The sequence below is a fragment of the Penicillium macrosclerotiorum genome, assembly GCF_028827735.1.
Source record: "Penicillium macrosclerotiorum strain IBT 26536 chromosome Unknown utg000010l_segment0_segment0, whole genome shotgun sequence".
NCBI lineage: Eukaryota > Fungi > Ascomycota > Eurotiomycetes > Eurotiales > Aspergillaceae > Penicillium > Penicillium macrosclerotiorum.
The window spans coordinates 2224527-2236629 of NW_026643089.1; the positions used below are offsets into that span (position 1 = coordinate 2224527).

The 12103-nt window shown below is 50.0% G+C and overlaps 3 protein-coding genes across 3 annotated transcripts; 2 read left to right on the top strand and 1 right to left on the bottom strand.

Moving 5' to 3' along the window:
* Positions 1-404: 404 nt before the first annotated feature.
* N7462_010426 (uncharacterized protein) lies at positions 405-1526 on the bottom strand (the record flags this gene model as incomplete). The annotated part of the gene is made up of 1 exon (XM_057082140.1): positions 405-1526. The coding sequence occupies one exon, from the start codon at positions 1524-1526 to the stop codon at positions 405-407; it is 1122 nt and encodes a 373-aa protein (XP_056929180.1).
* Positions 1527-4301: 2775 nt separating this feature from the next.
* Positions 4302-5302, top strand: N7462_010427 (Mpv17/PMP22 family protein; the record flags this gene model as incomplete). The annotated part of the gene is made up of 3 exons (XM_057082141.1): positions 4302-4400; positions 4651-4974; positions 5153-5302. The coding sequence occupies 3 exons, from the start codon at positions 4302-4304 to the stop codon at positions 5300-5302; spliced, it is 573 nt and encodes a 190-aa protein (XP_056929181.1).
* Positions 5303-7745: 2443 nt separating this feature from the next.
* Positions 7746-11826, top strand: N7462_010428 (uncharacterized protein; the record flags this gene model as incomplete). Its single annotated transcript, XM_057082142.1, has 4 exons — positions 7746-8389; positions 8440-9482; positions 9555-10886; positions 10943-11826. 4 exons carry the CDS (start codon positions 7746-7748, stop codon positions 11824-11826), a joined length of 3903 nt encoding a protein of 1300 aa, XP_056929182.1.
* Positions 11827-12103: the final 277 nt, after the last annotated feature.

Genomic DNA, 12103 nt, shown 5'->3' on the forward strand with positions numbered 1-12103 from the left:
ATTCGAAGTTGCTCAATTCCAAAGAGAGAACTATTGACCCACACAGAATTGCCCCAATGAACTAGTCAGAAATCTAGATCGGAAATCAGGATGTTGATCAATTGATTGATTACTCCTATATCCGATAGCAAGTATTCTAAAAATCCATCAATCTTTGGATCCTTGTAGTCTGCGTTGTCTAATACTCAAAATACGCCCATCTGCTGCGTCCAGGCTGAGACCCTCTTATCCGCCGCGCTTGGTTATGAATAGGATGATTCGGATCAAAAGGGTTCATCTCATTAGGATCCTGCCGATAAACCTGCTGCGGTGTATTGTGGATAGGATGATTTCGATCAAAGGGATTCATCTGAGATGGATTTAAAGGACGCTGCGTAGCAGAGGGCCTTGCTGACGGTGGCACACTAGCTCGTGGGTGAGGCCGATGCGGGATTGCCCGAGGGGGGAGCCTCATGCCTGTCATTTTTCTCGGATCGGATCTTCTGGAATTGATATAGTATGTTATGATCTAGTTCCCAAGAGTAAGTTATCTTGGTCTCCCGAGTTTCTGGGTTCACCACTTTTTCCTTGTTAAATGGCTTCCCACTGCGGTCCCGGGGCAAGAGCACCTGAGAATATGGAACGGAGTCTCGGCCCACCATAATGGTTCCAATTACCTTGGCTTTCCTCAAGATCTCCTTTTCTCTATCTCCTTCAATTCTCGTGAGAGTAAATGCGGCCTCTTTCTCGACAAGGGTGACCCGACGACCAGTGTCCTTACGCTTACGCGAGAGATACCTCTTGATCACCACTAGGTCTCCGTCCTCGTCCTCCTCCAGTCCCTTCTCAATCTTGTCAACACTGTCTGATACGTACTCTTTCTCTCCTTCTCCATACCATCGCCGAACACGATGCTTATCTCCCTCTTCGATAATACTGACCTTCACCACTTTCTTTCCGGGAGGAAAGTCTCCCGGTTGTCTTGGTGGTTCCTCTGGCGGAGGAGCGCTTGGTGGTTCTTTTGGCTCAGGGGGTCGGGCGTCATAGTGAGCACCTGCAGGATTTGCTTGTGAATAGGTTGTTCCTTCCTCTTTTCTTCTCCTTTCTCTGTCCCTGGATTTGGCGTCCAATGGGTTCATATCACCCGCAGGGCTCTCGCTGCCCACCGCTCCCTCTCGAGGGGGGTCCTTGTATCGAATCGGAAATGGCGGTCTCTGAGCTGGGAACAGCTTATTAAAGTCACTTATGACTGCTTTTGATAGTCCTTGGAGTGCGTCACTCTTTCCCTCCATAACCTTTTCCCAGTGAGCTCTGAATGTCCTTTGATTGGAGGCAAGGAGCACATTCTTGGAAGCTTTTAGTATGTCCAAGTCGAAATCATATCTCTTTTGCCGGCTTTTGTATGCACCTGCCTCTAAATCACCTTGAAGGTCATTTTCTCGCTTTTTATATGCACTGATGACTTCCTTTGCCTCAAGTTTCCCTTCATTTTCCCCAATTCCCAGAACCGCCCATGGGTCAATAGCCAGCCGTCTTGGTTGTCCCATGGCTAATGAAGTTTGATAATAGAATAGCGCTAGGGACGACTTAGGCTGTGAGATTGATGCTCACGTCTACCTCGATTCGTATGATAGAAGATGGAAAACAAAATACAAGATTTTCAAAGAAATGTCCTGTCAAATTCAAGGGCTCAAATGATGAAATAGTAGCGTTGACCGGTTTTATAAGATGATATTCGGAGAACACTGTCTATCATTCCCCTGGCTTGGATCGAAGCTACAGTATTTATATAGGATATAAAGGGTAAAGACGTCATTCACCTAGAGATAATTATAGAATCTGCCTTGACACCAAGAACCTTCGCAGCAACTCTGTCCAAGAAAAGAAATGACGCACTAAATGACTTGCAAAGCCGAAGCCCTTTATTAGAAACACCGACAGCGATAATAAGATTATTTAATAAGAAATTAAACGAGAGTTATAGCTTCTAATAAGAGAAGAATAGATTATGACCCGATTTTACATACTACGTGGAGAAGCAGAGACGCCTTTGATTGATTCGCAAGGCTGGACTTCTTTCTTGGTACTTCAGCACAGGAGTGAATGACAATGATATACCAGATTCTATTGTAAATAGAAATGCATTTGCTTTGATGATGTTAGCCTAATATCGATTGTCCATCTCTTCGCGACAAAAGCCTCAGAATGTTGATCTAGGGCTCTCAACAGCTACAGATTCACTTTCAGAGAGAAATTGCACTGATTGCGGTAAATAGGTCTGGTTCAATTCGATCATAAATCCATAACTTTTCTTGCGTACTTCTCAGCCTACAGGTTTCAAAGGCTGTTCCATATTTTTAGGGATGGCGATGATATTATTTTTAGTTCAAGCCAATTAGCCAGAATCATACCGTCCATATAAAAAGGCTGAACTCATTACATGTCAGCTTTCTAAGCCACTCTGTCCGCCTGAATATATATAAGATCCAAAGCCCGATAATAAAATGAAAAGGATTTTTCTCTTACCATTGTTCACCCAAAGACAAGCAAAGGAGAAGAGATATCAAGGAAGAGCGGTTGAATGTTGGCTTTATGAAACCTCATAAGACCAACAAATCTGCAGTCAGTATTGAATCCATCATGAAGTTCTGTAAGATGAAGATATGGGATAAGGCAGCCCACGACGTTGGGGTTCGATTATATTGTGGCGTATCAATCAAACGTTCATGAATCATGCAACCCCTTGTGAATATTGAGACAATTGCTGGGCTGGCGTTTCTTTTATTTAAATATATGGAAATCTGATGAGGCTGGAGTTTTTTGACAAGATGGGTAGTGCGTTCGTAGAAAGGCCTGCCCAGTGGTGCGAGATTTATCAGCTACTACCTTGAAACTTTGCACGTTGTATGAAGTGATAGAAAGACCTGATATACCATATAACCTAGTATTTTCAGCCTAAAAGTCGCACAAGAGTCATGCAGGTTAGAAAATACATATGTCCGATGAATTTGGTGCGGGAGTCAAGTAAGCAAGAGTTTTAAGAAGTTCCAGTGTAGGAACTTCAAGTAATTTAATCCAATTTTAAAAATGTTGTCTCACAATAGCTGTACCGAAAAGGTATCTTTGAATGTGCTAATAACGTTGATTGTATTCTTCGAACTTGCCTCATTATGGCCTTAAATATACGTAATATAAGCTCTGTAAGAGACTCAAGGACTTCTTTTTCCGGACAGAAAGTTGAAAATAAAGATTATCAACCATGGCCATCTGCACTACTTCCTATCATCGTTACGATATCTCCCATGCTACTGGTTCGAGGCTGGGGAATTCTATCGCCGTAAAGTTCATCAGCAGACTCTGTCCACAAGGCCAATCGCACTTCTATATTCCAGGGATCTCTGTTGGAAGAATGTGAAAATGATAGTATTCAAATTGTCAAATAAGAAAAACAGGGATTGGAGATGCTCAATTTAACCTGCTTCAAAGGGAAATCCGATGTGGCTCTGGCGAACACAAATCGGGCTATTACCTCTCGAAAAGAAAATTGGTTGTACATGGAATGAAGAATCATATCCCTTCCATGGCACAATAGGATCAAGAATGTGAGCGAATGTGGTAGTGGCTTGAAGGAAGGCAGGACGTAAATAAGCAGCAATGCGCCCATCTTGGGCTGCTTTTGGCAGGTTATTACCAAAAATAGCACGCAAATACACAAACAGAATGACATTTTATGGAAGATTATTAAACTGCCAATAATTAGGCAGCGGAAGACCATCGAATTACATACCTATTTGCGGGGAATACTCACGAGGCCGCGTGTTACACCAAAAAGCATAGACAAACAATAGTCATGTGTAAAACCCATCTATTGAGGAAATATTAACGGGATCTGCGAACTGTGGCCTGCGTTCAGCGCTGGGTAGTAAGAAGCAAACATGTTTTATCGGAAGTAGCATATATTTCCTATCATGTCCCAAATTTTTTTCGTCAAATCTGATTGTTTTGACCTTTACAACCCCGCTGACTCGAGTCAATGTCAGAAATCCTAGCGGGTCTTCGTGATAAAATTAGAATTCTATCGGCCTCGCCCGCGGAATATTGACATTTGCGGTTAGTTTGGCGCCCTGCCCCCTCCTCTCGAGGTCCTGACTGGATGGTGAATCACTGGAAGCTGATCTGACCGTCAGTAGAATCGGCTCCAACATTAGCAATAGCAAGAGCAGGCTTTTCGGGGTTTATCGGCAGAAGGATTCTTCTCTGGGTTGAGAGACTCGTGTTAACTGTGATCGTCCCAACTGCGCTGCAAGGTGAAAGAGTTGGCCATGTCGGTCCCCACTATCGCCAAGGCCACCCTCCAGGCGGCCGCAATCAACGCCGGTTCAAATGTCCTGGCGCAGGCCATTAAAGCAAATCGAAGTGGAGTGAGTTCACGCGCCCTCATATCCTGCTTCATCCTACCCATCTTGGTTATGAAGTCCATATTTGCCATAGGCTGTTATTCTGGGACTATGACGTCTGTAGTTTCGCGGCTACTTCACAGCGCTACGCGCATTTCCAACAACCCAACAAGGGTTAGAGGATTATGATGCAATGAAGACTCAGGAGCACATGAAATCAGGGGTCTATAGGAGCCATGATGACTTGTGGATTCATATACTAACGAATAAATAGGTGCCATTCGAGTTGGACGTTCAGGCGCTTATGCAGTTCACCACCTGCGCCTTCATTCTCTCACCTCTCGCTTTCCTTTGGCTCCAAACTTTGGAAGCACTATTCCCAGGAAAGAAAGCAGCCAACGCTGCGTCAGAGAAAAAGGTGGAAAATAGCGGCAAAGCATCGGATGCGGAAGCGCCAGCCCTCGACATCACCAACACGATCATCAAAGTGGTCATTGATCAGTTGATTGGAGGGGCCTGGAATGCCGTGGTATTCATCACAGCGATGGGCCTGCTCCGTGGGCAGAGCCTGGGCCTTATTCGAGACCAGATCCGACAGGTGAGTGGGTTGTGATTGTCAGAGTCCAGCATCCCAAACCCCGAAACGCTGGCACTCCAACTATAGTCCGGCTAAGTGAATGGCGGGCTCTTTCTCATTGGAGTGCCATCCGTCGGTTCCTCAAGGGGATTCATGATAAGTAACACAACATTTAATTGACAAAACTATACGCTATTAGGAGTTCTGGCCCATCATCACTGCGGGGTTGAAGCTGTGGCCATTTGTGTCGATCCTTAATTTCACGGTTGTGCCCGCTAGCCAGCGACTGCTTGTCGGCAGCCTTTTTGGTGTCCTCTGGGCCGTGTATCTCAGTTTGATGGCGGGGTAAACTATTACATCGGCCCAGGTCTAACAGGTTGGACGATCGTGCAGAACTCCGAGTGTCAAACCGCAGGACATGACAAACTGGAGAAAGATAGAAAATGAGGTTTAATAAATTTGGGGAGGGAGAGGGGAGAAACACTATTTTGTACCCAGAAGGAGGACCTTGGCCCCTCACGGATCTCTCAAGTGACAGATGCACTTTATAGAAATTGGTATTTGATTGAGATATCGTCTCCTCCCACTTTGGCAGAATCAAGGGATGAAACACAGGAAGGCGGGATCATGATATGGAATTTATTTGCTTCTAAAAACGCGCATTCGGGAACTTGATCTGTTTGGGGGGAAATATTCTACCTGCTTGGGAGACTATGGAAACAGAGAGCTGTGAAATATATGACCTTGCATCTGTGTTCTCAGAACCAACATCAGTCTGACATCCCGAACGGGATAATCTTTGATTCCAGAAGGTGGAGGGCAAGGAGTAAAGAACGAGTGCCTCGTGTTCATGGCATAGTAGTCTGGGCGTAGGGTGCGTTGCTTCAAAATTTAGCTTGACTATGTTGCCGGTCGATGAGCAATGGTTCGATCCTCCAAATTCAATAAGTTCAGATTGAGAACACCATATCTATCGCCCTATGGGGTCAAACTCACTCTTCAATAAGCAGGCATCGGCAATAGCGCAGAACACCCAGACAGATGCATGGATTTGCCGCCCCTGCGGGGGCGGCAAACATCCAAGGTCAGAGAGCACTAGTTGCCCCCAAGAGTCATTGTTAGCCAGCTGCAATAGGAGTGCATGCATCACCAGTCTCGCAGAAGGAATTTGCAATGCTCGTGTCAGTTGGTTGGTTAGTGAACGATGTGGTGACACCGATCTGAGTAAGCGCAAGGGCTGCATCGGGGCGTATTATGCATGCCATTGCCCACAGAACTGAGATCTCCTACGCACGAAGGGCTATGATGGGCACTCTCTTGCAGGCTGAGATAGATCCCAGCGAGATACAGTGCCCGCCTTTAGAAAAATCGAGGCCATCAAATCCGTTGCACTGACTATGATTGTCATGGATAAGGGTGGCTGACAAGCTCGAACCCTGCGTACAAGCTGCTTTTTCCGAGGTATTTTCTGGGGTCTAGTGGACACCACGGTACAATGACCGAATTAGAAACTAACTCTTCACGTATTGAGATCCGTAGGCGAGGGTCTAATAAAGAAAGGACTTGACGACGATCGCCTAGTCTGTTCGTAGTTCCTCGTCATCGTGCCCAGGACAGGATCAACTGACAAGCCTTCTTCCGCGTGGCGGGTGGCTCGTGTTCGCCTGGTTATTTTTGGGGTTTGCGTTTCCTCAGTGTTCGTGTTTGCCGATCATCCGGGACGAGACCGGGCGCCGATCGTCGAATGTGGGAAGAAGAGGCTTCGGAGTACGAGGCAAGTACGAGGCCCAAAATACGGGCCTGGTTGAATAATATCTATGGATATGGCCCGTACAGTGGCTCGATGCGGGTGGATTTCCAGTTTGTAGAGATTTTGAGGACCTAGTTCTTCTCAATCTAGGTTATTTGTGCTAGGGCACCGCTCTGAATGGCTGGATGTGGCATTTGGGGCTTGACGCCCCGTAGAACCGGGTTCTTGGCGTTCTTGCTCCGTGTATAGACTCAACCGCTCTCTGGCTGCCCGTTTCCAATTCCATTTCCGGTTTGCACTTCTACCTTAGCTCCCATTCTCGTGTCCGTAATATAGAAATAGCACGTTCACTTAGGACACTGTACAAACTGGGCAAGGTCGCATGGTGGAGGCCTGCAGCGTGGGCGATCCACCCGTACACGATGTAGTACATCTTGACGGATTTAGATATTCATCATGACCTATTGCTTATTTTGTTCCCAACAGGCCGAGAAGGCCCAGTAGTCGCAGAAAGGAAATCTTCGCAGATGGGAAACACTGAGACCTCTTTAAGTAGTCGTCCCATCCAGCAAGGGCGTCTCCAGCTTCTTGCGAAGTCGATCCTATAACACTCCTCTTCTAGATACTCTACGGCTTTCAACACTCTCAATCTAATCTTCCGTCTTGAGTACCTCTCCCATTTTGCCTGTGGATTGGTTGACGGTCACTGCCATTCTATCTTGCTGGCAGCATCGAAGGGTGCCGCGACTGCATCCCGGCCACGGCTCCTCTTTGTCTCTGCAGCAGACGTCGCCACCGCAAGTGGAAGACAAGGAATATTCACCCCCTGTCAACGTCGCAAGCAGCCTCCCCGAGACTCCGCAGGAGTCAGCCGAGTCGTCGATTCTGTGGTACGTCCAATAGTACGGACCCGAGCTATAGTCTCGATGGCCATGTCTGCCCTTGTGAAAGAGATCCCAACAGACTAAAACTAGATCCAGACAAAGACTTGGTCGAACAATGCCTGGTCACTAAAACGTAGGCCAAAGCAAAAGAATTCCCGATGGTCTCGCCTCGCACTTTCCCGCTCATTCGAGCACGCCGGAGTTCTACGAATCAGAAGAGGTACAAGCACAAAAAGGGCCATCATATCTCCTCCCCACGCAAGTTGAAGGATGGTTTTTTCCAGCCTCGTATCAAGAGCGACGAGATATATGCAACTCATCCTGTGCATACAGGTGTGCGTGCGACCAGTATTGCCGAACCCAGGAGGCATAAAGACCTGCAAAAGGACCCAACGTGGATGAAGCCATTTGGGGCTGCGTCGTCGCTGCAGACTGCAAGTGAACCCACAGTATCCTGGACTCTTCCCAAACCATCTGGAGCATCAGATAAACATACTAAGGATAAGGACTCGTCCAATATGGATCTCGTCAGGAGCTCACTAGAGTTCCGTGAATCGACTCGGTCGGTGTCCCCACAAGAGTCATTGCAGACGATCATCTATCTCGACACCCCATATGACTCCGACGAGGAGTCTGATATCTCGCCATTATCCGACGATCGGCCTCCAACCCGCTCCGGTTCTGCGCTGCGGCGATTCTTCCCCGAACTATCTACGAATTTCTCGATTGGATCCTCAGTTGCAGAGGGCCGGAGAACCCCCCGTCCAGTTGCTCGATCTTTGAGAGTGAGCTCGAGAAGCGGGTACAAAATCTATATCAACATTCGGTGGATGCTGGGAACAATGCGAGCAGGATTGATAACGGCCCGGTGCCGACGACGCACTCCTCACCTAGCTCTGGGCTTGAGGAGATGTTCGACTGTGTGTCGTCGTGTTACAGTCGTCGCACCTCGATCACGAGCGTAGACACTGAATGGACCTGGAGTGAGGAGCGACCTCCGTATGCGGAGGTCGACGCCTATTCGATCCCGTCACCGGGGGCCGCGGGCGTCTTCGATGATGTCTTATCTTCCTGTCCATCGCGAGCGTCACCAGTGGCATCCCGGTCTCCTCTGCTGCAGGTGCCTGCGTGGATCCAACCCAGACGACCAAAATGGTTGGCGACCAAAGGATCATTGAGTGAGCTCAAGAATAAACCCCTCCCACTCGAACCCGTCACGGAGCCCAGTCCCTTGGAGATCCGTCGCTATAACTTCCTCCATGCCGCAAAGGATTCAACCTTGCGCCATACTTCTGGTTGCCGGGCCGATTTGCAGAGAGCGCTCATGTCTCAAAGCCCATCCGACCCAAAGTGCCAGGAGTGTGGGGGCGAGGCGCCATCACAGCCTCCAGGGGGCCGTCGTCCAGAATGGGTCGTCGAGATAAAGAGTCAACCACCGCACTCTCATCCGCATCCTCGCCCGCTGCCTACTTTATCGCAGGCTGCAGAGGAACTTGAATATACGTTGGCGGACCTCACCCGCGAACCGACCATGAAGCAACAAGCGCTGCTGGTTCGCGACGGGCCCGTCCAGAACAGTCGGCATCACGGTGATTTGGTGGCTACGCGCCCGGCGCCGCCCCTCCCATCCACCACGCCGCACTCCCAATTACAGCACCTACCAGGGGTGCGCAGCTCTCGATCGCGATCATTAATCAAGGACAAGAACAGCAAGACCGACACAATCGGTTACCCGGGGATGTCGACATACGGAGAGCCTGAGAAGTCTGCGCGACCGAGTATGCTCAAACGGACCCAGACAACCAAAGGGACCAAGCGCCAATTCCGGGAAGAGGGGGCCGCAGTCAAGCAGGCAACAAGGCCGTTGTTGGCGACTCCATTCAAGCGGGGCTCAGGTCCGTCAGGTCCGTCAGGTCCCTCAGGTCCTTCAGGTCCTTTAGGTCCTGCACGGCCTGCAAGTCCTTCAGGCGCTGGCCGAGTGGAGACCCGTGCGGATGTGACGAGTTCGTGGTCAGAAACCTCGTTGGACCCACCGACGTCCAACGAGCTGCCCGTCGGCCTGCCGCGCGTGTCGTCGTCACACTCCGATCCTACGCTGGACTGGGACCTCGATTGGGCGGTCTCCAAGCGGGAACTGCTGCTGCAACTTCCTCGTCTTCAAACCCATGATCTAACCGTCAAACCAGACCAGTTCTGCACGCTCTCGGACACTCAGGACCAGACGGGAGTCGCCGCGGGATCCGTCGCCACCCGCCCCACGCTACCACAATCTCCAAAATACTCTGACCACCCCGCAGACTCGGGGGGCAGTAATGCCAAAGAGTCCAGCATGGCGCTGCGCATCACGCCTCCAAGTGACGAGAAAATCTTCGTCTCGTGTGCCAAAAAACGCCTCTCGCTCATTTCGACCGCCCGCGCCAGCAGCGTCCAGCTGCCGCCCGAGCAGATCTATGAGCTCGCCGCCACGCCCGCGTCGCCGACCGCGACCGAGTTCCCAGCCAACTATGTCTATACCAATCTGGATTTCCCCATCGAGATGGGGGATCATTTGATCATGTTGATCATGGAGCGGATTGGCTCACTGGATGACCTCTTTAATTTTGTCCTGGTCAATAAACGCTTCTATCGCATCTTCAAGCGGCGCGAGCTACCCCTGATGAAAAACACCCTCTTCAAAATGTCTCCACCTGCATGGGAACTGCGCGAGATGAGCCCGCCATGGGACATCGACTGGCTGCCGCTCCTCCAGCCGGATGCGCAGGTCCCGGAATATACCCCGACGTTGTACCTCGACCGGTACGCCCGGGACATTTACACCCTGGCGCAGCTCAAATCAATGATCCTGATTCGGTGTACTCCGTTTTTACGCCGTGACACGGTTAAAGGTCTTTCTGGCGTGGATATTACTCGCGCTGAGGAAGTTGACGCTGCTTTCTGGCGTGTCTGGACTTTCTGTCGCATTTTCGGCAGCGGGAAGGGTCGCGAAAATGATCTGGAGGGTCAGATCGATTGGTTGAAGGGTGGTTCCAAGGCGAGGAGCTTGAATACGGCTTCCTCCACCATGTGCCACCCCTTTGGCATCACCGATGTTTTGTTCGAACCTCCGGAGGGGTTCGCCCGTGGAAACGGCTCCCAGGGACTTTCCCCGAAGCAACTGTACGATATGACTGAGATTTGGACCTGCCTGGGAGTGCTGTTGCAGCCATTGCACGGACAGTGCAGGGAGGCTCGAAAGGTGGGTATTTATGATGGAATGAATGTCCAGGAAGGCGACTCGGGGCGCGAAGAGGCCGTGCTCGGTGAGCGACTTTGAAAATTTCGATGTCCAAGAACTGTTTACTAACGATCTTTTCAGAGGAGTGGACTTCATGGATTCTTAGCCTTGGCCTCTCAGCCGTCTTGACTCTCAGCTCCCTTTGCCCCGCCGAGGCTACAGCCGCGACCTTCAGCAGGGCCAAGTCAGCCGGACTGACCAGGTGGGAGCTGACCGAAACAGGGACCAGTCGATCGTCATTCTTCAAGGAGGCCATTGCGCGCGTCTACGAAGCTAGAGAGCGAGTTGTCCTGGCATCCAACGGGAGCCGGCGCGACCGATCCAAATCGAGCGTGGAAACCAGCGAGCGCAGAAAACAGTTCCAAGATGAACTGCGCATCCGCCGCATGCGCTCTGGGGATATTCGCAAGTTGAAAACCACCTTCGCCGACGAACGGCCCATGTCTGAGTTTAGCACCATCCTCCACAATCTAGATGGCACTCTCACACGAAACGCGACGCCGGTCCCACCCGTTCCACCCGTTCCACCCGTTCCACCCGTTCCCTCCGTTCCCGCTCTGACATATGACCCTACATCCGCCTCGACCGTGTACGCTAGTCCTCGCACTCCGAATCGCACTCCTCCTCCTTTACAATATCCCGAATCCTTCATTCCATTCACGCGCAGCCCACCGCCCCAATCTGCGCTGGCACCTCCCAATTTTCGCCCCCAGGTACAAGACCCAGTCGACCGGGCCATCAACAAAATGGTACACGAACTCGGGTTCAACGCAGACGACGTCAAATGGGCCCTGAAGATCACAGATACTGGAGAGGGCATTGACGTGGACGCCGCTGTGGAGCTCCTCCAACAACAGCGCCGAAAAACTGAGCGCAACCCATTCGCACCCCGCGGCAAAGACAGTTTGCTCCGGTCCGTCATGAAGCGCAAAGGCTCCCAGGACTCCGGTTGGCGCTGGGCCTAAGCACCATTTCGATCAGTCTCTTGTATTTGTTTCTCCTTTTCCCATCATTTCCACTAATTGAGCGATTCATGACATATTCGAACGTTTTCTTCTGGCATGTTTCCATACACATATGCATATTGGATTTGGATATTGTTTTGCGTTTGCCTTTTTGGGGGTTTCTTTTGCCCTTCACGAAACCATTTCATCACGCTCCTTGACCTATATACCCTCGTCTTCCACTTGTACAGACTGTTCATTTGAGCTCGTTGTCCTAAAAAAAAGGCTTCTTTGTTTG